Genomic DNA, 20,112 nt, shown 5'->3' on the forward strand with positions numbered 1-20,112 from the left:
TGCATAAGGCATCCCAGCACTTCTGTCCAGTAGCTGAAGCCCAGGAACCAGGACAGGTTGACTCTAAAAATGTCATAGTACGAAAACTATGACAAGGCTTGACCTCAGCACACCCTCAACTGCACTTGGCCCCAACACTGGCTGTCCCTACCCACACAAGCCCAAGGGTCTGCTGTGCAGCATTGCCTGGGAACCGGCTCATAAGCAGGGTTGTTCTCCATGAGAATGCTCTCCATGAGAGTCTGTTGTTCTCTACGCCTCAACACTGGCCCACAATATTACACTCTCATCTATGCGAGGTGAAGGATTCCACCTTACTGACATTGTGAAAAGCAACATTTTGGGTCAGATGAAGCTCCTTCTGCAAGTTGTAAAGTCTGAGGCTCAGCAGTCTAACTTAGCAGTCTTAGTCCAGCCTCTTCTGAGTTCTGGGACAGCTGACTGCAGCTGGCAGAACAAAGCCTAGCTTTGGACTGGTTGATGGGCATCTCTGGCTTAGGATATGGGCTGGGCATTAAGGGTTTACACTCCCTCCAATCCAGAGGGTCCTACTGATCCACCCTCTCTTTGGAACAGTTCATGTTTTTACCTTTCAGGTGAAGGCCATCTCTGAGTCTGGGCTCAGAACAGGGCATTTGTATTAGAACCCACAGACCCGAAGGATACAGGGTACCGCCAGTCTCTAAGGATGAAGCAAGGCTAGTAAACAACTTAGTCTTTTTATTTGCCCAAGGCCAGCTGTTGCAGGCATGAAGTCTCCAGAGTTCCAGAAGGGATGGAAGAAAGGTGGGTGGGTGGGGAGACACAGCCTTCTGTCTACTAGGGGCTGTACACCCAAATCCTGCTTGTTTCAGGAGCCTGGAGTTATACAAGCTGAGGCCCTACTCCCCCTCTGCCTAAGGTTAGGCTACTTCCTTCCATTCTCTACCCTCAACAGAATGAGTTGTAGGCAGCCTGGAAAGTGTCTCAGGAGCCCATCTGGTGGCCTATGTGGGGGGGGGGGGGGGGCCCGCCCGGGTCAAGGGGCGGGGGCGGGGGGGACGGGGAGGAGGGGTATGGCTAGGAGAGCAGCTGCTGGGTGGCGGGGAGGGAGGTGAGCACTGAATAGGGGACCCCAGCTGGGGTTCCATAATGACATCAGTGGGGAACAAGCAGAGCTCTCTGTGTCCAGATGGGGAAACTGAGGCGGAAGCCCCTCTAATCTTTAGCAAGGGAGGGGCTTCTCATCAGTTACTCCAGTCCATCCATCTTCTCCATGAAGATGTCTCAGGAACTGGAGTGCCTTCCAGGCAACCACTCAGGGCTTAGATACACCAAGATTCAGGAGTGGCAAGCAGTTGGGTCACCTGGGCACAGAGCCCCCTCCACTCCTGACACAGCACAGGAGCACCCTCCCCCATCTCAGCTGCTGGGAGGAGTGCTGGGCTCAGGCGGCTGCTCTCCCTCCCAGCTCACGTGCCTTGCCCAGAAAGGCTCATTTTTAGCACCTGGCCTCTTTTCCCTGTTTAGAGGAAGCTCAGGGGTACATCAGGGAAGGAGGCAGCCAAGGGGGACTGAGGACCTGGAAGCAGATCCGAGGGGTGCTGTGGTTGTCCTGTGTTCCCCTTGCAAAGGTGCTTGGGCTCATGGAGGAGGCCTCAGCCGCCGTGCAGTGTGGAGATGAAGAGGATGCTGTCCTGGTCCTGCAGCTGGTAGTCCAGCTCCCCCTGGGTCAGGAAAAAGGGGCAGGGACCATCACAACATGGTCCAGGTCATTTCCAGGTATTGGGACACAGAAAGGTGGGTGCTCCAGGAAAGAAAGAAAACCCTCACCAGAAAAATGGAGAGCCTACACATCACATCAACTTTCAAATCTCCAGGAGGGGTAAGCTCCCAGTTTCCCTCCCTCATTTGAGACAGAATACAGGAACAGGCTCATTTGGGGGTGGGAGGAAGCATAAATGAGAAAGAGATTACCCAGCCCCGACAGAAGCCCAGGGTTTCCCACTAGAGCAGGGAAGGCAGGGGCTGGGGTGGTGTCACTGGACGTACTGACCAGCAGTTCCCAGTCGGCATCATTAATCAGCACCAGGATTCCTGGTCGCCTGTGGGAAAGAGGGTAGTGAGGAGCAGGAAGTAGACAGTGGGAGGCTCAATCTGTGGGGTGCAGGAATGTGGGGGAACCTTTCCTTCCGATTTCCCAACAAGTGAAAGCCACAGTCTACATGGTCAGGAAAAAAGGTCAGACAATCATGGTCTGGAGAGCATCTTAAAGAAAGTGGGCAAAGTCAGCATCACCTACTGCCTAGATTTCAGGAAAGGTGTTGTTAACTGTTGTACCTCTCCGAGGATCAGCCTCCTTCATGTGAAGACAGGGCCAATTATAAGGTCTGACCCACAAGGACTGTTGAGGGTACAACAATATAGTGCCCAGGGCTTGCTTGCCACTGTCTTAAGAAATTGTGTCTAGCTTGACTCTCCTAGGCTCTGGAAAGAAAGGGCTTGGGCTTCTATGTCTCCAGGGTACCTCTCCTGGACAGGATCAAGCACCTGATGCTTGAGTCTGTCTTGGTACGTACTGGCAATGGTCCAGGGAACACTGATGTCCTTGCAGGTGGCTTCCAGGACTGCTGTGGCAGAAATTGGGAGACTGGAGAGCAGTCCTGGGCCACAGGGGACCCATGCTTGAAGGCAGATGAGTCTCACAGTCTTGTGGCCCTCCTTTACACAGAAGACCATCCTTGTTTAGAAGTGAAAGAACTTGACATGAGGAACTTGGGCCTTCTCTAGCAGGTTGGAATGGGTGGAGAAATTCTCTGTGTCTAAGTGGACATATGCTTGCAGTGACCTGGGACCTTGTCTCTGTGGTGCCTCACGCTGAACCCATTGATCACATGTACCTATTTCAATGACAAAGGACAAAACTGGACTGTTTTGAATGATATTTAATTTTCAATTCTGTGTAAGTGTGTATAGATGACCGTGGGCACAGCAGAGCTACCCGGTGTGGGTACTGGCAATCACATCAGGGTCCTCTGGAGAACCAGCATGTGTTCTTTTTTTTTTTTTTTTTTTGGTTTTTTCGAGACAGGGTTTCTCTGTGTAGCCCTGGCTGTCCTGGAACTCACTCTGTAGACCAGGGTGGCCTCCAACTCAGAAATCCACCTGCCTCTGCCTCCCAAGTGCTGGGATTAAAGGCGTGCGCCACCACCGCCCGGCCAGCATGTGCTCTTAACCTCAGCCTTCTCCAGCCTGTGTCTGATTTTTAAGACAGAGTCTTGCTATGTCCCCACACTGTCTTCAAACTTGTGGCAAACTTATACTTGACCTTTCTGTTTTGTTTTATTGAGACAGGTTTGTTTGTTATTTTTCAAGACAGGGTTTCTCTGTGTGGCTCTCACTCTGTAGACCAGGCTAACCTAAAACTCAGAGATCCACCTGCCACTAACTGGGATTAAGAGCTGGGATTAAAGGTGTGTACCAACACACTTTTAAAATGGAGCACTTAGTTTCTCAGTCACTCTGGCCAACTTTGAAGGTTCAAGTAGTCACAAGTGGCAGCAGCTACCACCAGACAGCACTACTGAAGAGTGCTTCTGTCATTAAGAAAAGCCTATGGGACAGCTGTCCTAGACCAGGATGAGGGCAATACAGCTTTCATAGTATTTTTCTATACAGAGGATAAGTGAGGCCCAGAGAAGCAAAGTAACTCACCCGAATTTCTGCGCACATCAAGTCTGTGGTAACGAGAAGTATAATCCACATTTTTTGGGAAATTTTATCAAGCTTCCTTCATATGGATTTTTTTGTTTGGGTTTCATTTTTTGTTTTCAAGACTACATACATACTATTTTGAAACTCACTCTGTAGACCAGGTTCACTTCAAACTCAATGATCTGCCTGCCTCTGCCTTCCAAGTGCTAGGATTAAAGGTGTGTGTTTCAAATGGGTGTTTAATAGCCTCAAACAGCCTAGTGTGGTAGTAAGACAAATAGAAACAGAACTGAGCACAGCTCTATCTTCAGAGGAGTTCAAGAAAATATGGGCCAGAGGACTCAGGGGAGGAGACATTCAGAACCCCAGGACGTGGACTGAAACAGCCTCCCTCCCTCTGCCCTGCTCAGGGATAGGGGTGGGAACTCACACACTGTCTCCCTGGATAAACAGCTCTGGCCGCTCTTTTAGCAAATTCTTCTTGATCCAAACAAGGAGGTTCCGGATATCCCCTAGAGAGGGAGGCACAGAACAAACTGTCAAACTCAACTCATTCCTAGGCCTCAAAGCCGTGCCCAACACCAAAGGAAGTGAACATGGGGTTCCCAGGGCCCAGAAACCTGATTGACCTGTCAGAAACAAAAAAGTTCAGTTCCCAGCATCCACACTGGGTGGCTCACGACCACATATGCTTCCAATCCAATACCCTCTTCTAAACTCGGCATGTACATACACTCACATGCATATACCACATGTATGTATACATAATTAAAAATTATTAGAAAAAAGAACTCGGGGACAGAGCGAGGATGATGCTACCTCAACAAGGCTTCTTAGAGGGCATCAAAGACTGCCACCTTTATCTCTCTTGCCAGTCCAGCTGGGGAGGCCTCAGCTTTGCTCATGAGCAGGGTCTGCATATATTTCCCTTTGTAAGGGGAGAAAAACAATCGCTGAGCTGATAACATCAGTTAATTTCCTCTAGCAGAGGGAAAAAAGGCTCCTAACCAAGCAGACACTGACAAATCACTTTTGCAGAGCCCTGGGGGCTGGCCACCTTGACTAGGCAAGAGGTTCTGGGCTGCAAGGGCCTCCCCTGATATGCTGCCACCCAGAGCTGCCTCTGGTGGGATGGCCACCAGTCTCTGTGTAGCACGTGGAGGCAGTGGTCTCCAGGGTTACCAGGGTTATCTGTCCTTTCCTAGGAGGACCAACCTATAACAAAGCAGAATTGCCCCCCGCCCCCCAGCACCTCCACCTCCTTCTATACTCAGGTTATTCCTGGGGCTCTTTGGAGGTCCTGCTCTCAGAGGTGACTTGACAAAGAGCCCAGAGAAACAAGTGGCATTTAGAAAGCCCTGGGGGAGGGGGAACTGTCCTGAGTCAGTGTCTTAAAAAGTCAGTGTCTTAAAGAGGTCTGCTGCCTTTGATGATGCCTGAGACAAAGCTCTGAGGCTAAGCTGAAGCAAGTTGAGTGTGGCCTAAGAAGTCCTGCCTAGAGCCCAAAGTCCTGGAATAAAGGATTGCTAGTACACAGGGAAGTTTCTCTGCTCCCAGTATGAGCTTCACACTGCAATGCATATGCAGGTCTAGTCTTGGGTAAGGCCAGGAGGTGGGAAGGTGCAGCGGACACAAACATCCTACAGGGCAACAGGCAGTGTTCATGGACTAAAACTGTCATCTCACAATTTAAAATTCCCTTTAAACAAAGCAAGTGTGTAGTCTCCTAGGCAAGGAAGAAGGGTGCTGCCTCCCTCAGGCTGCACTTGGGCTCCTGGGCTCCTCCCCAAGGCCCAGGTTGAGAGGCTTCCCCTTGGCCTCCATCTTGGCACTGTCTGGTGAGCCTCTAGCCCATACATCTTATGGCTGTTCGATTGAACCACTGGAGTCTGACACATCCATCAGCCAGCCTCAGCCAGCCTCAGCAGCCAGAGCTGTGCCTGGGTGTTTAGACATAGAAGGAAGAACCGGGAAGAGATTTGCCCAATGACCACAGGCTGTATCTGACAGTCCAGGATTCTTCTGGGGACAAGCCCTGGCTCCCTCCAAAAAGAGTGTGCTTCTGATCCACTCTAGATAGTTCAGGAGTGGGGAAAGGCTAGTGGTCAGGCTGGGGTCATCCACTTGATGACACTGCCATGGACTCCCAGAGGGGTGGGCTGGGGGATGAGTCTCTGCTCAGTGCCGGCTCATTTATCATGATGCTCCTATTTGCTGAGGTCACTCCCTCCCTCTTTTGCCTGCCCCACTCCAAGCCTGCCCACATTTTTGATAGCTTGTTACCATGGTGAGGCTGCTGTATCACAGCAGCCTGTATTGTCCCTATGCCTGGATTTGGGGGTGGGGAGAGGTGGGACTCATGGCTCCCTTCTCAGGCTGCAAGGGCCACTCAGACTGGCCTAAAATGCACCCCCGGGGACATCTTGCTTGGCTTGCTGAGGCCCAGACAATATGCAAATAGGCTCCAAGCCAGATGGTCGGCTTCCAAAGGCGCCCAAGGGAGGAGGAAGGGTTAAACAGTGTGGCTTGGGGTGGCTCTGGAATAGATAGGGGTAGAGAACCTTACTTTCACCTTCCACCTACCTTCCTCCCTTCTCACTCCTCCTGAGGCTGCCATTCACAAGGCAAACATTTATTGAGCAACTATCCTATGGCAGGCACTAGGGTGCTGATGGGGCCAGCAAGATGTATACAGAGCTTTCTTCATGAAAGAAGGGAGCAGACATTACTTAACAGTGCTGTGTGCTACCTCCTTTGGGACCAGGAAAGGCCTTTCCAAGAGCGCTAACAGTGATGCTTAGGCCTGAAGGATGAATGGGCTTGGATGGGGATAGCTTTCTGGACAGAAGAAGCACATATGGAAAGAGCTGAGACACTATGCAACTGGCAGGTTCAAGGCAACAGGATGCAGAAGGCAGGAGGAAGAGCATTAGAGGCCCCAGGAAGACGACCTACTCTGGATGAGGTTGTTCCCCCCGAACCCTAGAAGGTGAGGTGTGCAACCCCTGGACACATGTTTCCATGCTTCTCTGTCCTGCCACAGAACATGGTGCTCCCACTACAATTCCCAGAGTGAAGCCTGCAGGCTCAGGGATGCTGCTGTCAAAACTCTATTCCATGATGCCAGTGGGAGGGGGAAGGTGAAGAACATAGAAATTGGAATTGGACAGTCTTAACTGTCTACCTTAGACAAGAGTCTTGTGTAGCCAGGCTGGCCTTGAATTTGCTATGTAGTCAAGAACTCCCAATCCTGGGGCTTCTACCTCCTAAGTCCTGGAACTACAAGTATGCATCACCATGCCTGCCACTTGTAGTTTAGAGTTGGACTCCGTTTATTCCTAGTTATACAACCCCAGGAAAAGAGACTCAAGAGCCTCACCTTTCCTTTAAGGAAAAAACTAAAAAAGCCAGGTGGTCGTGGCGCACACCTTTAATCCCAGCACTTGGGAGGCAGAGGCAGGCGGATTTCTGAGTTTGAGGCCAGCATGGTCTACAGAGTGAGTTCCAGGACAGCCCAGGCTATACAGAGAAACCCTGTCTCGAAAAACAAACAAAAAAAAAAAAAAAGAAAGAAAGAAAAAGAAAAGAAAAAAGATGTAAGAGTGCATTGCTGGTTAGAGCGATGGCTCGGTGGTTATGCACTTGCTGCTCTTCCAGGACTAGTGTTAGGTTCCCAGAACCAATGTTGGGCAGCTCACAACCACCTTCAGTATACTCAATACAGCACAAGGATCTACTACTTATTTCTAGTCTTCTCAGGTAGGCACACACTCTCTTCTCTCATAAATATACATAAATATAGAAAAATAAAGCTTTAAACAAACTGAAGCCCAGGTCTGACTCCAACACTCACACTGCGGTGCACCATCACTTGCAATTCCAGTCCCTGGGGACCCGACGCCCTGCTCTGCTCTGCTCTCTGTGGGTACCAGGCACGCACATGATACACAAATATGTATGTAGGGAAAACGCTCTACACATAAACTAAAAACAATTTTTTGAGAAAAGAATGTGTTGTTATGGGCTGGAGAGATGGCTCAGTGGTTAAGAGCATTGACTGCTCTTCCTAAAAGGTCCCGAGTTCAATTCCCAGCAACCACATGGTGGCTTACAACCATCTGTAATGGAATTAGATGCCCTTTTCTGGCGTATCTGAAGACAGCAATAGTGTACTCACATATATAAAATAAATCTTAAAAATCTTAAAAAAAAAAAAAGTGTTGTTATAAGAATCAAATAAGATAATCCCAACATGATTCCTGGAGCTGTGCCTAGACTATCAATTATTCCTGAATCCAGGGAAAGAAACCGTCTCCTCTAGACTCTCTAGTATGTCGGTTCTTTACGTGCTTTGTCCATTGCCTGGTCCCTAGCCTTAGCGAGAGGAGTACCACTGCTCAGATAGTCCTGGGCTTTCCATAGATGACATGTGCACACAGAAAGCAAGATGTCAGCAACAGAAACGGGAGCAGGTACAGCCACACAGTGGTGTGCACTCTAATCTCAGCATCCAGGAGGCAGAGGCAGGTGGGTCTCTGTGAGTTCAAGGCCAGCCTGGTCTATACAGTAACTTCCAGGACAGCCAGGGCTACACAGAAAAACCTTGTCTCAAAAAACAAACTAACAAACAAAACAAAAACCAAACAAACTACAGAAAAGAGAAGGTGTGGGGCCCACACACTGGTCTTATTTCCCAGGTTGCCCAGGCTGTCCTGAGTTCTACCTCAGACAATCCTCCTGCCTCAGCCTCCCATGTAAAGTTGGGGATATAAGCACATGGTGCCACTCCTACCATCTTCCTCCCATTTTAGGTGTCTAAGATGCCAGGGGCTGGTCAAGCCTCTGGGCAGGCTGTGTGGGAAGACTCCCATTCCAAGGCTGTGCATGCTACAGCCAGCGGTGAACTTAGTACCAAGAAGGAAGAATGTACCCCAATGCAGGTTCCCAGTGCATCTGTCTGGGGACAATGGGGAGAGAAGCTGCTGCTTTGTAACAGACCAGTTAAAGGCCAAACAGAGAAGGCTTACACGGAGGGCTAGATAGTCTCCAGCAAGAAATCATTTCACTTCAATATATTAGTATCATTTATCCTGACAGATGTGGATGAAAATCAACATCCAAAAGTGTTGCTATGAGTACTGAGACAAAATGCTCGCAGCAGCAGGCCATCAGCATCAAACAGGGGCAACTCTCTCTCCACAGATGGCTGCTCTAAGCTGTGTACTCAAGTGACTCTGCACTGCAAGAGCCCTGACCCACAGGTGGCTGTGTCGTGGAAAACATGCTGTGCCGATCTTAGAGAACAACGTGGTGGTGAAAGCCAGGAAGTCCAGTACTTGGGAGGTTGAAGCAGGAGGATCAGGTCATCCCTGGCCACACAGCAAGTTTATGGACCAGCCTAGGCTCCAAGAGACTCTACCTCAAAAGACTTAGTGGGGGGGGGTCACAAAAGAGAAGATACTCAAAGTCTATTATATACTTGTATGAAAATGGTCTTGGGTAACCTTGTATGATAAAATAAGAAAAAAAAACCAAAACAAACAAACAAAAAAAAAACCAAGGAACTCCCTGCCAGAATCCCTTGCCCACGTGAGCCTTCCTTGCTTAGGAGATACTGATAGCCCACACTGGCAGGGCTCCTTAGAGCAGTGGTTCTCAATCTGTGGGTCATGACAACCTTGAGGCAGCAGATAGATATCCTGCATATCAGACATCCATATCACAATCCAAGTAGCAAATTACAGTTATGAAGTATGGCTGGGGTCACCACAACATGAGGAACTGTATTAAAGTGTCCCAACACTAGGAAGAAACCACTGCCTTAAAGTGCCAATACCAGCCCTCAGAGCTGAAGAGATTAATTTCTCACAGGGACAGGGCTTGCTCGTTTAAACTGCTCTCTCCCAAGTGGAAGTCTGTCCTCCACCACTCATATCCACTGGGCCTGCTGGAGCACAGGACCCATGCCAACTAAAGTGTCATCTCATCTCTACCTGGACCCCTAAATCTCACCCATAAGTTAAAGTGTCCCTTTCCCTAGCAAGTGTAAGCCTAGGCTCCAAGGCAGGGCTCTTCTAGGATTCCCACCCCAGGCCTGAGCTAAAGGAGAAGAAAGGGCTGGCATGGGAGGAATGAAAGAGAAGAGGGGTGGAGGGAACCTCAGAGGCTCCATTTACAAGTGAATGGGGGTAAGAATGGAGCAGTTTGTGGGCTAAACTGGCCTCAGAAGGAGGTTTACAGATGTGTGAGGGGACGCTCCTCATTGTTTAATTAAGCAGAAAGTGGATCTTTTCAAAAGCAATTTTGCACAGGGACTGGGAAGGGAGGGGAGAGGAGGGAGGTAGGACAGGGATCAGCAAACAGGCCTGGAGAGCAGAGAAAGGAACAGCTGGCCCCAGAGAGGCTGTGAAATGCATGCTAAGCAGTTTAAAACGCCCAGGAACTGCTGCTCAGCTCCTGCCCTCCCTTGCTAGCTACCCTTTAACATGACTGGAGCACAAGTGGAATATTTCTGTGAAGGTGCAGCAGAGGAAAAGGGCCAGCCTGGGCTAAATAGATAGGGCTCCTGTGTCAATCAGTCAAAAAATCAACTAACTAATCAAACAGTAGAAATGGCAGGCACCTCCTAGGTCAGCAATGAGCAGGAACCAGAGCAAAGAAGGCATCAAAAACACCTCTAGCATCATGCAGAGGAACTACTCAGGCACCACTTGCTGAGTATTCAGTGAGTGACATGGGGAGCAAACTCTGAAAACGTGGGTATTTTTGTGTCAAACAAACTGTTAGAGGAAATAGACCATAACTCGTGGTATTTATTTTGGATATAGTCTCTTATGTCCCAAGGCTGGCTTTGAGGTCACTCTAACGTCCAACTTCTAGCTGCTCCCCACCACCACCACGCCCAGCGGGAGCCCTGATTTACTCAGTGCTCAGAGGGAACAAAGGGCTTTGAGCATGCTAGCAAACCTCAACTAAGTTACAGCTGCAGCCCAAACTGGCATTTAATAAACTCCTTTTTTTTTTTTTTTTTTTTTTTTTTAAGCTAGACATAGCATGCCTTTAACCCCAGCACTTGGGAACAGAGGCAGGTAAATCTCTGAGTTTAGTGACTTCTGAGACAGCCAGGACTACACAGAGAAACCCACCACTAACAAAAAACTCCTTTTTGTTGTTTTGTTTTTGAGACAGGGTCTCACTATATAGCTCTGGTTGTCCTGGAACTCACTATGTAGACCAGGCTGGCCTTGAGCTCAAATTCAGCTACCTCTGCCTCCTGCAGGCTGGGATTAAAGGTGAGCACCACCATGCATGGCCTGATGTTTTAATAAACTTCTAACCAGGTTTTAGGAGCGAGTCTTGGAGAGGCTTCATCTGAGAATTCCTTGTTTCCTCTCAAGGCCACCAAGGCTATGTGACTGTCAAACTACAGTCACCTCTATTATCTGTGGATCTTCCCTAACAGAAACACACAATCCTGCTACCCTAACATTTAACTCTGGCAACTTTCTGTCCCAGCTCAAGGCAGTCAGTGTGTTCTTCAGGCCATAGTGAGTCAAGCAGGCAGACCTGTGAAAATTAACTCTTTACTACCAACAACCACCAATCTGAAAGCAAGGACTGAAAAACACAATGAAGACAGGGACAGGCTCTCCTAGCTCACGCTGGTCTTGCTGGGTGTGGTTTACCATGGAAGAGGTGCTCAGCATAGCTATTCAGGAAAGGCTACCAAGTATTTGCTGAAAACCTCCTCTCTATTTAGGCACTCCCCTCAACCCAGACACCTGGCTCTTCCCGGCAGGACACTTTTGGTGGCATTAGGGATTAATGGAGGGCTTTGTGCATGGCAGTCAATTACTCTACCACAGAGCCACATCCCCAGCTCCAAAGCTTGTTTTTAACTTACTATTTTTTCTTTCTTGAGAAAGAAAACTCATGCAATTTTCTTTCTTACTTTTCTTTCTTTTTTGGTTTCCCAAGACAACGTTTCTTGGTATAGCCCTGACTGTCCTAGAACTCACTCTGTAGGCCAGGCTAGTCTTGAACTCACAGAGATCCAACTGCCTCTGCCTCCCAAGTGCTGGGATTAAAGGTGTACGCCACCACTATCCATGGCAATTTCCTTTCTTTTTCCCTTTATTATTTTTTTTTAAGTCCTTTCCCCCGCTTCCCTTCTCCCTCTCACTCCGGCCTTACTCAATCTGGCCCAAAGGTTTTATTTATTTATTATTTACTTACTTACTTATTTATTTATATGTAAGTACACTGTAGCTGTCTTCAGACACTCTATAAGAGGGCATCAGATCTCATTACAGGTGGTTGTAAACCACTATGTGGTTGTTGGGATTTGAACTCAGGACCCCTTAACTGCCAAGCCATCTCTCCAGCCCTTTTCCCTTTTTTATTATGTATATGTATATATGTGCACATGTGTGTGCCATGATACACCTACATGGAGGTCAAAGAACAACCGGAGGGAGTCTCTCCTACCATATAGGTCCTGAGAATCAAACCAGGTTACCAGGTTTGGTGGCAAGCATCTTTTTGCTGAGCCCCTCCCCACCCTTGTTTTGAGACAGGATCTCTCTCTGGCTATCCTGAAGCCTGCTGGGTAGACAAAACTATTCTCAAACTCACAGAGATCCTCCTGACTCTGCTACTGACTGCTGAGATGAAAGGTGTGTGTTACCATGCCCAATTTTTTTTAAAGAGTCATTTATTTTATATATACTAGTAAGTTTTTTGTTTTGCTTTGTTTTTTGAAGACAAGGTCTCAAGCTGGAAAGTGGTAGCACACACCTTTAATCCTAGCACTTGGCAGGCAGAAGCAGGCAGATTTCTGAGTTCGAGGCCAGCCTGGTCTACAGAGTGAGTTAGTTCCAGGACAGCTAAGACTACATAGAAAAACCCTGTCTCGAAAAACAAAACAAAACAACAACAAAAAAAGTGTTTTGCCTGCATCTGTCAGCACACCTCAAGTATGCCCAGTGCCCCGGGGATCAGAAGGTCTTCAATCCCAAGACTAGAGTTACTGATGTGTGGGTGTTGGGAACAACATCTGAGCTGTGCAAGAGCAGCCAGTGCTCTCAACAGATGAGCCATCCGTCCAGCCATCTCCATGTGAAGACCAACCTCCCACTCCTTCCTTCAGAGGTGGTCAGCCCCAGCAAGGAAGGTAAAGCATACTTTACAGTCCCGTTTTGCCTTGTTACCAGCCACAGCAACCCAAACTATCTCCACTTAGACCATAGAGCCACTCATGCCCAATGGCCCCAGAGAGCAGGCATGAAATCCAATACTCACAGGGTTCCTCCTGCCCAGGCAAGGTGACTTGATGCTTTCTTACTCCATCAAACAGGAGCTCCGCACCACCTCTACAAAGGAAGCCCAGAGAAAGACAGCTAAGTACTGCTCATAGGACTGAGATGAGTCTCATAACTGTGGTAAAAGCTGAGGAGATGCAAAAACCAAGGTTCAAGAACAGCAGAGTAACTAGTGACTGCCTCTCAAGATGCCTTTTTACTGTGGTAAAGTTAATGGAAACCATTTTCACTATTAGTGGAACCCCCAAGCTTGCAGCCTCCTTGACTCCTCTGCTTTCTTGAGAGGCAGTTTAGTACACAGCAGTAGAATACAGGCTTTGGAACTGCCTGCCCAAGAAGGAAACTAGGCTCTACCTACCCCTGCCTGCCAGTCAGACCTTTAAAAGCCTTGATCTTATTCCAAATGTTGCTGAGGCGCCTTCTGGGGTGCTCTGGAGACCCTGTGCATTTCTGGCCAGATAAGGTGGAAATAACCCTGTTCCTGCTCACTGCCACAACACTACTGAGCACACAGTAACAGGGGCAGAGAGAGCCCACTGGGGCTGGCACTGACTAAGAACCAATCATATCACCTTGTCAGTTATAGGGTGATCCTCATCCCATCTCATTCTCTAGTCATCCCAGGGAAGGAAGGAGGAAGCAGACATTGTTAATTTCATTTAACAAAGTGGAGAAACCTCCTAAAGCCCAGTTCTCTGGGCTGGGGAAGGGTGATAAGCTGGGTTAAGAAACCCCAGAGCTTTTTCTGAGATCCCCCAAGAGCAGAGTTCCTTTTGTTTCTGCATCCCAGGACCTAGCCAAGAGACAGTCAAGACAGGAGAGATGCTCAAAGCCAGGACTTCAGTGTAGGCAGTAGGGCCTTCAGTGTCCCACACTACTACTTTTTGTGGGTTTCCTGATTCCCATCTCAGACTTCATGTGGGGTTGAACTGAGAAGGCCTTAACAGACATTTGATGGATGTGATGTTTCCTACCCCACCACCCTTTTCCAATCTCAGGGAACAGAGATGTCCTGAGGCAGCCCACTAGGAGGCAAAAGCAAGGCAAACATTGTCATGGGGAAGACATGGGGCGACTGTCATCTAAACAAGGTCACGCTTTGTTGATGCAGAAATGTGGAGGGGGAGCAGAGGCCCATCTGTGGCTGTGCGCAGGGCCATTTCAGCTGCAAGCCCACACAGAGCCTCCATTTATTCCCTTCCAAGAGCTTCATTTCTGCTGGGTAGGGGTTGGCACATGCAGCAGCTGGGCTGGGGGAGGGTCATAAGCAGGGGGTTCAGGACTTGAGGGTCAGAAGAGGGGTGGGAACTGGAGGCAAATAATCAAGAGTGGCCAAACCTGGTAGTGCCAGGCTCTGAGGTCGGATCTGTTTTTCCTCCTAGAGGAAGAGCAAAGCACTGAGGCTTTGAGTGACCTATCACTGTTGTTGGCCAGGTCCGGAAGGAGAGCCTAGTACTTCCCTCAGCACAACTGGAGGGATAGAAAGGCACATCTAACCTCAGCGCTGAATTAGTGAGGCAGACATGGGCTGTTGTGGCCCCAGAGACCTAAGGCCAAAGTTTCTTTTGTTTTATAGGATTTGCCATTCAAACTTAAATCAAGATGCTTCCATCTTCTTTCAATACCTCAATTCCTGGTGTGATCTGCTAACACCAGTGACAGGTGTGTATCTTGGGAAATAAGAAGCAGAAGACACAAGAATTCAATATCTTCAGCTACATAGTAAGTTTATGGCTGGCTTATGTTACATGAGACCCTGCTTCAATAACCCATCAACCAACCAACCAACTAATCACCACCACCACCCACCAATCTACCCGTCCACGTTTGTTCTCCGGAACAAACCTCACGGAACACAAGTAGCCTCTAAATTAAATAAGGCCTGGCATACAGCAGAAATTTAAAAAAATATATTTGCCACATCAATGAATATGACGACGACTTCTAATTCTCTGATCTCAATAGTGTGTCCAGCCTCCCTTCCCAAACTCAGGGAAGGGAATCTCATATCTAGGTCATTACAGTGTTGAAATGATGGACCCCAAACATGCCTGTTCTGTACTTCCAATTCTGTGTGTCCTCAAAATATGCTCTGCTAGGGCTAGGAAGCGAAGCTCAGTGGAGCGCCTGCTGTGCCTTCAGGAAGTCTTGGATTCCATCGTCAGCACTGCAGACTGGGCATGATAGTACATGCCTGTAATCTCAGCACTGAAGAGATCCTCTGCTACCTACTGAATTTGATATACTGGCCAACTTGGATATCATGTCTCAAAAAAAAAAAAAACCAGAAGAAGCCTGACGGCCGTGGGGCACACCTTCAATCCCAATGCTAGGGAGGTGGAGGCAAATGGATCTCTGAGTTCCAAGACAGCCAGGGAAACCCTGTCTCAAAAAACAAACAAAACTGCCTCTGATACCACAAGTTCAGGAGGCCAAAAGATGACAGAATTAGTCCAAACAAGAAAAAGATGAGATGCCTTTTATAGGACCTGACAGTGCTGGTGGCACCAGGAGGATCCCGTCTGCCCAGTGCTTAGAGACAACAATTTCTAGACTTCTAGGACCAGTGAGGAGAAAATGATGAGCATTACAGATCCTTTGAAATCCTTTCAGATTCACAGTAAAAGGTGAAGCCTATCTGTCAAATGACACAATCAAAGGCCAGAGGTAAAAACATGTAAGATGACTGTAAGGGTGGCACATGCCTATAATCTCAGTATTCAGGAAGTAGGAATAACTCAGCTAACATAGCAAGCTTGAGGCCAACCTGAGCTGTATCATGAGCTTCAGTCTCCAAACAATGCTGAAACAGGAGGACAGAGAGAAGGCTTCTGGGTTTGACAAGTATATTTATTTATGGAAAGCCTTCTCACTATGTACCTAGCCTCAAAATTACAAAGATCCAACTGCCTCTGCATTCCAAATGTTGGGATAACATGAGCCACCATGTCCAGTGAAGCTGCAATTCTGAGGGGTCACTTATCTGGGGAGGTGTGGAAGGAGATGCACTCGTGGGTAAAGAATGCTGTCCTGTCCTTGCTGAAAGTCAATATTGCTCTTAGAGGCAAAGAAGGTGGAGGCTAGAGAAGCAATTGTATAGGTCTATAAACTCTGAGGGCAAGGTCTTATTTACTTTATGACTTCCTTACTGTTGCCAGCACAGTATCTGGCAGAAAGAACACGTCTCTGCTGAGTAAACACCAGGTCTCACTGAGTGAGAATGAAAGGCAAGTTGGCTACCAATAGACATTAACACTGAGAACCTGTAGCTTCTTCCTTTTCAGTTTTCCTGAGGCTAGGTCAAGACATCAGGAAGTCCCCTCCTAGCCTCAGTCTGGGAGGTGGGAGGGCAACGTGTTAGCTGGGCTAAGGTTAGACGAGGTAAAACAGGAGGTCAGACCAATGTAGTTCTAATTGGATCCAACCATGGAGACAATATCATTAATTACACTGCACTTAACATTCATGAGACTATTCCCTTCCAAGGGACAGACATGCTAACACTGCAGGGAATAGACAGAGTGCCATTTATCTTTGTATCCTTGGTGTCTGGCTCACTGCCTGGCACATGGTAGACACTCAATAAATGACTGGTGAATGAACTGCTCAGTGAAGAGACAATATGAAAGGAATGGGGGCATCCAAGGGGAAGGCATTTGGAAGGAATTTTACACTTCTACCCTAGTTTTTCCTTCACTTCAACCTTGGCTTGTTCATCTATACACACACACACACACACACACACACGTTTTTCTATGATTTAGAAACCAACAACCCATCTCTAGAAGCCTCAGTTCTTTGTCTGTTCTCAGCTCCAAAGTCTGTCTTCTGCAGGTTTTGAAACCACGACAGACATTCTGTGTATTGGAAGAACAAAATAATGATTTGAGACGATTTTCACTTTTCCTTGTGTTCCTTCAAGTAATGATGTGTACCCCAATTCTGGACCTTTTCACCGTGTGCATAATATACTGCCAATGTTGGTCTCTCCCTCCATAGCGTCTTATTTATCCCTGTATCTCTTCTGGACTCTGCAGAAGGCACTTACCAAACTACTTTGTAAGAGATTAAAGTCTAATTAAAATTCCAAGGTTTGAGAAAAAGAAGGGTCCTATCTTGGTCACATCTTCCTCTAGGAAGAAACTAGGCGAGAACTGCTGCCTGGAGACAGAAGTGAAGATGATTCAACAGAGACTCGTGTTCCCTTAGAATCTCAAAAGTCAGACATGGTGAGTCGGGCTCGGAACGGCACTAGAAAAACATGCTGAAAGACGGCCTGCTCACTGTCATGCCTCTGAGTTCTACACGATGCAGACCAAGGAGAGGGAATCCAGACGCATCTCCCTACCCGTGTGTGCGTCTCTATTCTCGGACTCAGGGCCTCGTCGCCCACGGAGACTGCGCCAGTCAGAGGCCAAGGGGTTATCGTGGCTCTCAGAGGACGACAGTAGCCTCTGCAGGCCGAGGGAGATCCGGAGTTTCAGGCCCTATGGCTTCGCCCCTTCCCCACGACGCCCCAGCTCTCACTCACCCGAACTCCACCTCCACACATAAGGGCGCCGCCATGTTGAGGAAGCCAAACTAGCAGGACACGCCCTTTAACTTCCGGAGCGCCCGCTTATTTCCGGTCGCCACCTGGTAGCGTAAGCGGAAAAGGCGGTACCTGGCGGGGGTAGGGGGCGGCCCCAGTGGGCTGGGCAGTTGAATGTGTAAGTTATTTGCAGACGTGGCTAAAAACCTGAACAAGAAAGAAGAAACTCCCTGAAGAAAGACGTCTTAGGGGCAGAAACTCATCACCGTCCGATGACACGATTGTGAGCCACGTACTGTTAATCTTTCATTGGTTACAAGTCTGTTTTCAAGCCAGGCGTGGTGATACACGCTTTTAATTCTAGTCCTCAGAAAGGCAGAAAAGTGGATTATGTGAGTGCAAGACCAGCCTGATCTTCGTAGGGAATTCCAGGGCTCCCAGGGCTCAAAACTAAAACCAACAAAGAACCCACAAACAATCCTGTCAACCCTGTCTTAAGCTAACACATTGCTTAAGATACGTGGTATCTCCAAATTCTTGTTTCTGACCCAGTTGCCTCTCTCAGGAGCTGCCATCTTACTATCCAGACATCTGTGTCAGGTGGTGATTTGTATGTCTTCTGCTCCGCGGTTATTGAGTTAACAATGTGTCTGGCAGATTGTTTGATCCTGTGGAGAGAGTAATAAAGGGTGTAACTAAAGTTCCTGTCTCTAGGTCTCTCAGTGTAGCAGGGAGAAGGGGAGACACCTATAATCAAAAGTGAGATCCTAAACTGAAATAAGTTTTCTGAAGTTACAGAATCAGTTATTACAGAGATTTGTGAAAGAAAACATTAGGGCTGTGGAGATGACTCATCTGGTAATGTGCTTGCTGGCAAGTGTAAGGATCAGAGATAAGATCTCTAACACCCACTTGAAATGATGGGTGGACTTGACGGCCTGCCTGAAAGGCCAGTACTGGGGAGGTGAAGATGGCCTCCTCAGGGCAAGCTGGTAGGCTGCACTAGCCAGTGAACAAGCTCTGAGTTCAAGAAAGACCCTGCCTCAATGCATAAAATGGTGGACTAGAGAGATGGCCCAGAAGTTAAGAGCACTAGCTACTCTTCTAGAGAACCCAGGGTTAGTTCCCAGCACCCACATGGCAGCTCAGAACTGTAACTCCAGTTCCATGTGTAAGACTCTAGCAAGCAGAGCCTTAGTTTACTGGAGACCCCCTGAGTGAACCACGCAGAGATGAGAGATCGCTACAAAATGCAAGAGTTTTTAATGTTCCAGCATGCTAGGGCCATCCTGCATTCCAAAAGGAGAGGCGACCCAGTGCTGCTCGTTCAGTGAGCTTTTATACAGTCCTTAGTGAGCAGCCATTAGGCACAATGTGACTGGCAAAACAGTGTGACTATTTAAACTGATTGGTCTCTATTGAATGAGATAGGAAGGACTTCCATTGTCCATTGTAGGTGGCAAGGGTCTGTCCATCCTGTGGAATGTGTCTAGTGCTCTGGTCCTTCCCCACCCGCAGGTGGTCTCCCTTCCATGTGGTCTGAGGAATGTTAGGCCTCTCTCTTCCTCCTTTGACTGTTAATCCAGCAAATGTCCTTTGACCAAGGAATGTTAATTAGCCTTTCCCATCTGAAGGGGCCGGGGTGGGGGAACAAGTGTTCCAAAGTTGTTCTTCATTCCCACCTTTTCTTTGTGCATGCTTCAATCTTGAAGCTATTGGATGCTTCTGCAGCTTCTGTCTCTGACCCTCTGTACCTAGCTCTTGATATCTTTTTTTTTGTTTTTTGTTTTTTGTTTTTTTATTTTGGTTTTGGTTTTTTGAGACAGGGTTTCTCTGTGTATCCCTGGCTGTCCTGGAACTCACTCTGTAGCCCAGGCTGGCCTCGAACTCAGAAATCCGCCTGCCTCTGCCTCCCAAGTGCTGGGATTAAAGGCATGCGCCACCACCGCCCAGTTCACTAAATCTTTTAATGACTGCAGTCCCTCTAGCCTCTGAAGCTTTTTCCTGATATCTACTAGCCTGGTTTATAAAGGCCACAGTGTGTACTGACAGAATGCCTCTGTGAGCCATTCTAGAAAGGCTGTGGGAAACTCATCTGATCCCTGCCTTGGTCAAAATTGGTGGGGCCTCATGTGGCCCCCTTGAGACCTGCCAATGGAATCTGGCAGTAGGCTTATAAGTGCCCCTTACCTTCTGCCACACTAAAGTCCCAGTCAGATCTGGTCAGAAGAAACCCACTCTCAACCACAGCCTGTTCAATCGATGGTGCCCCATGTCTGAGGGAACATTCTTTCTTTCCAGTGTCCTCTCTTGCTCTTCAGTCTAGACTCATCTCACCCTCCCCAGGACATTCTTACACTGCAACCCACATCCCCACCTGCACCCCCTGCCGCTCGTCAAACTTTCTCCTATCTTCACCAACTCTTTCATCCTAACAGCCAAGCGTTGTCTTATTTTGTTAAGACCAACCTACAGCCTACTTCTGAGGACTTAAGTTTCTTAAAATCTATCACTGCTTCTTGCAAAATCTGTCAGATGTCAGATCCCAACTCAAGGTATCGGAGCACC

The 20,112-nt window shown here is 48.2% G+C and overlaps 1 protein-coding gene across 1 annotated transcript; it reads right to left on the bottom strand.

Moving 5' to 3' along the window:
- Positions 1-1,021: 1,021 nt before the first annotated feature.
- On the bottom strand, positions 1,022-17,602 carry Urm1 (ubiquitin related modifier 1). The gene is made up of 5 exons (XM_028757063.1): positions 17,545-17,602; positions 12,994-13,064; positions 4,124-4,205; positions 2,036-2,084; positions 1,022-1,706 (listed from the first exon to the last, which is right to left on the bottom strand). Exons 1-5 carry the CDS (start codon positions 17,577-17,579, stop codon positions 1,638-1,640), a joined length of 306 nt encoding a protein of 101 aa, XP_028612896.1. The 5' UTR covers positions 17,580-17,602; the 3' UTR covers positions 1,022-1,637.
- Between the last annotated feature and the right edge of the window lie 2,510 nt (positions 17,603-20,112).

Source organism: Grammomys surdaster, unplaced genomic scaffold (assembly GCF_004785775.1).
Source record: "Grammomys surdaster isolate TR1022 unplaced genomic scaffold, NIH_TR_1.0 126133, whole genome shotgun sequence".
Classification (NCBI taxonomy): Eukaryota; Metazoa; Chordata; class Mammalia; order Rodentia; family Muridae; genus Grammomys; species Grammomys surdaster.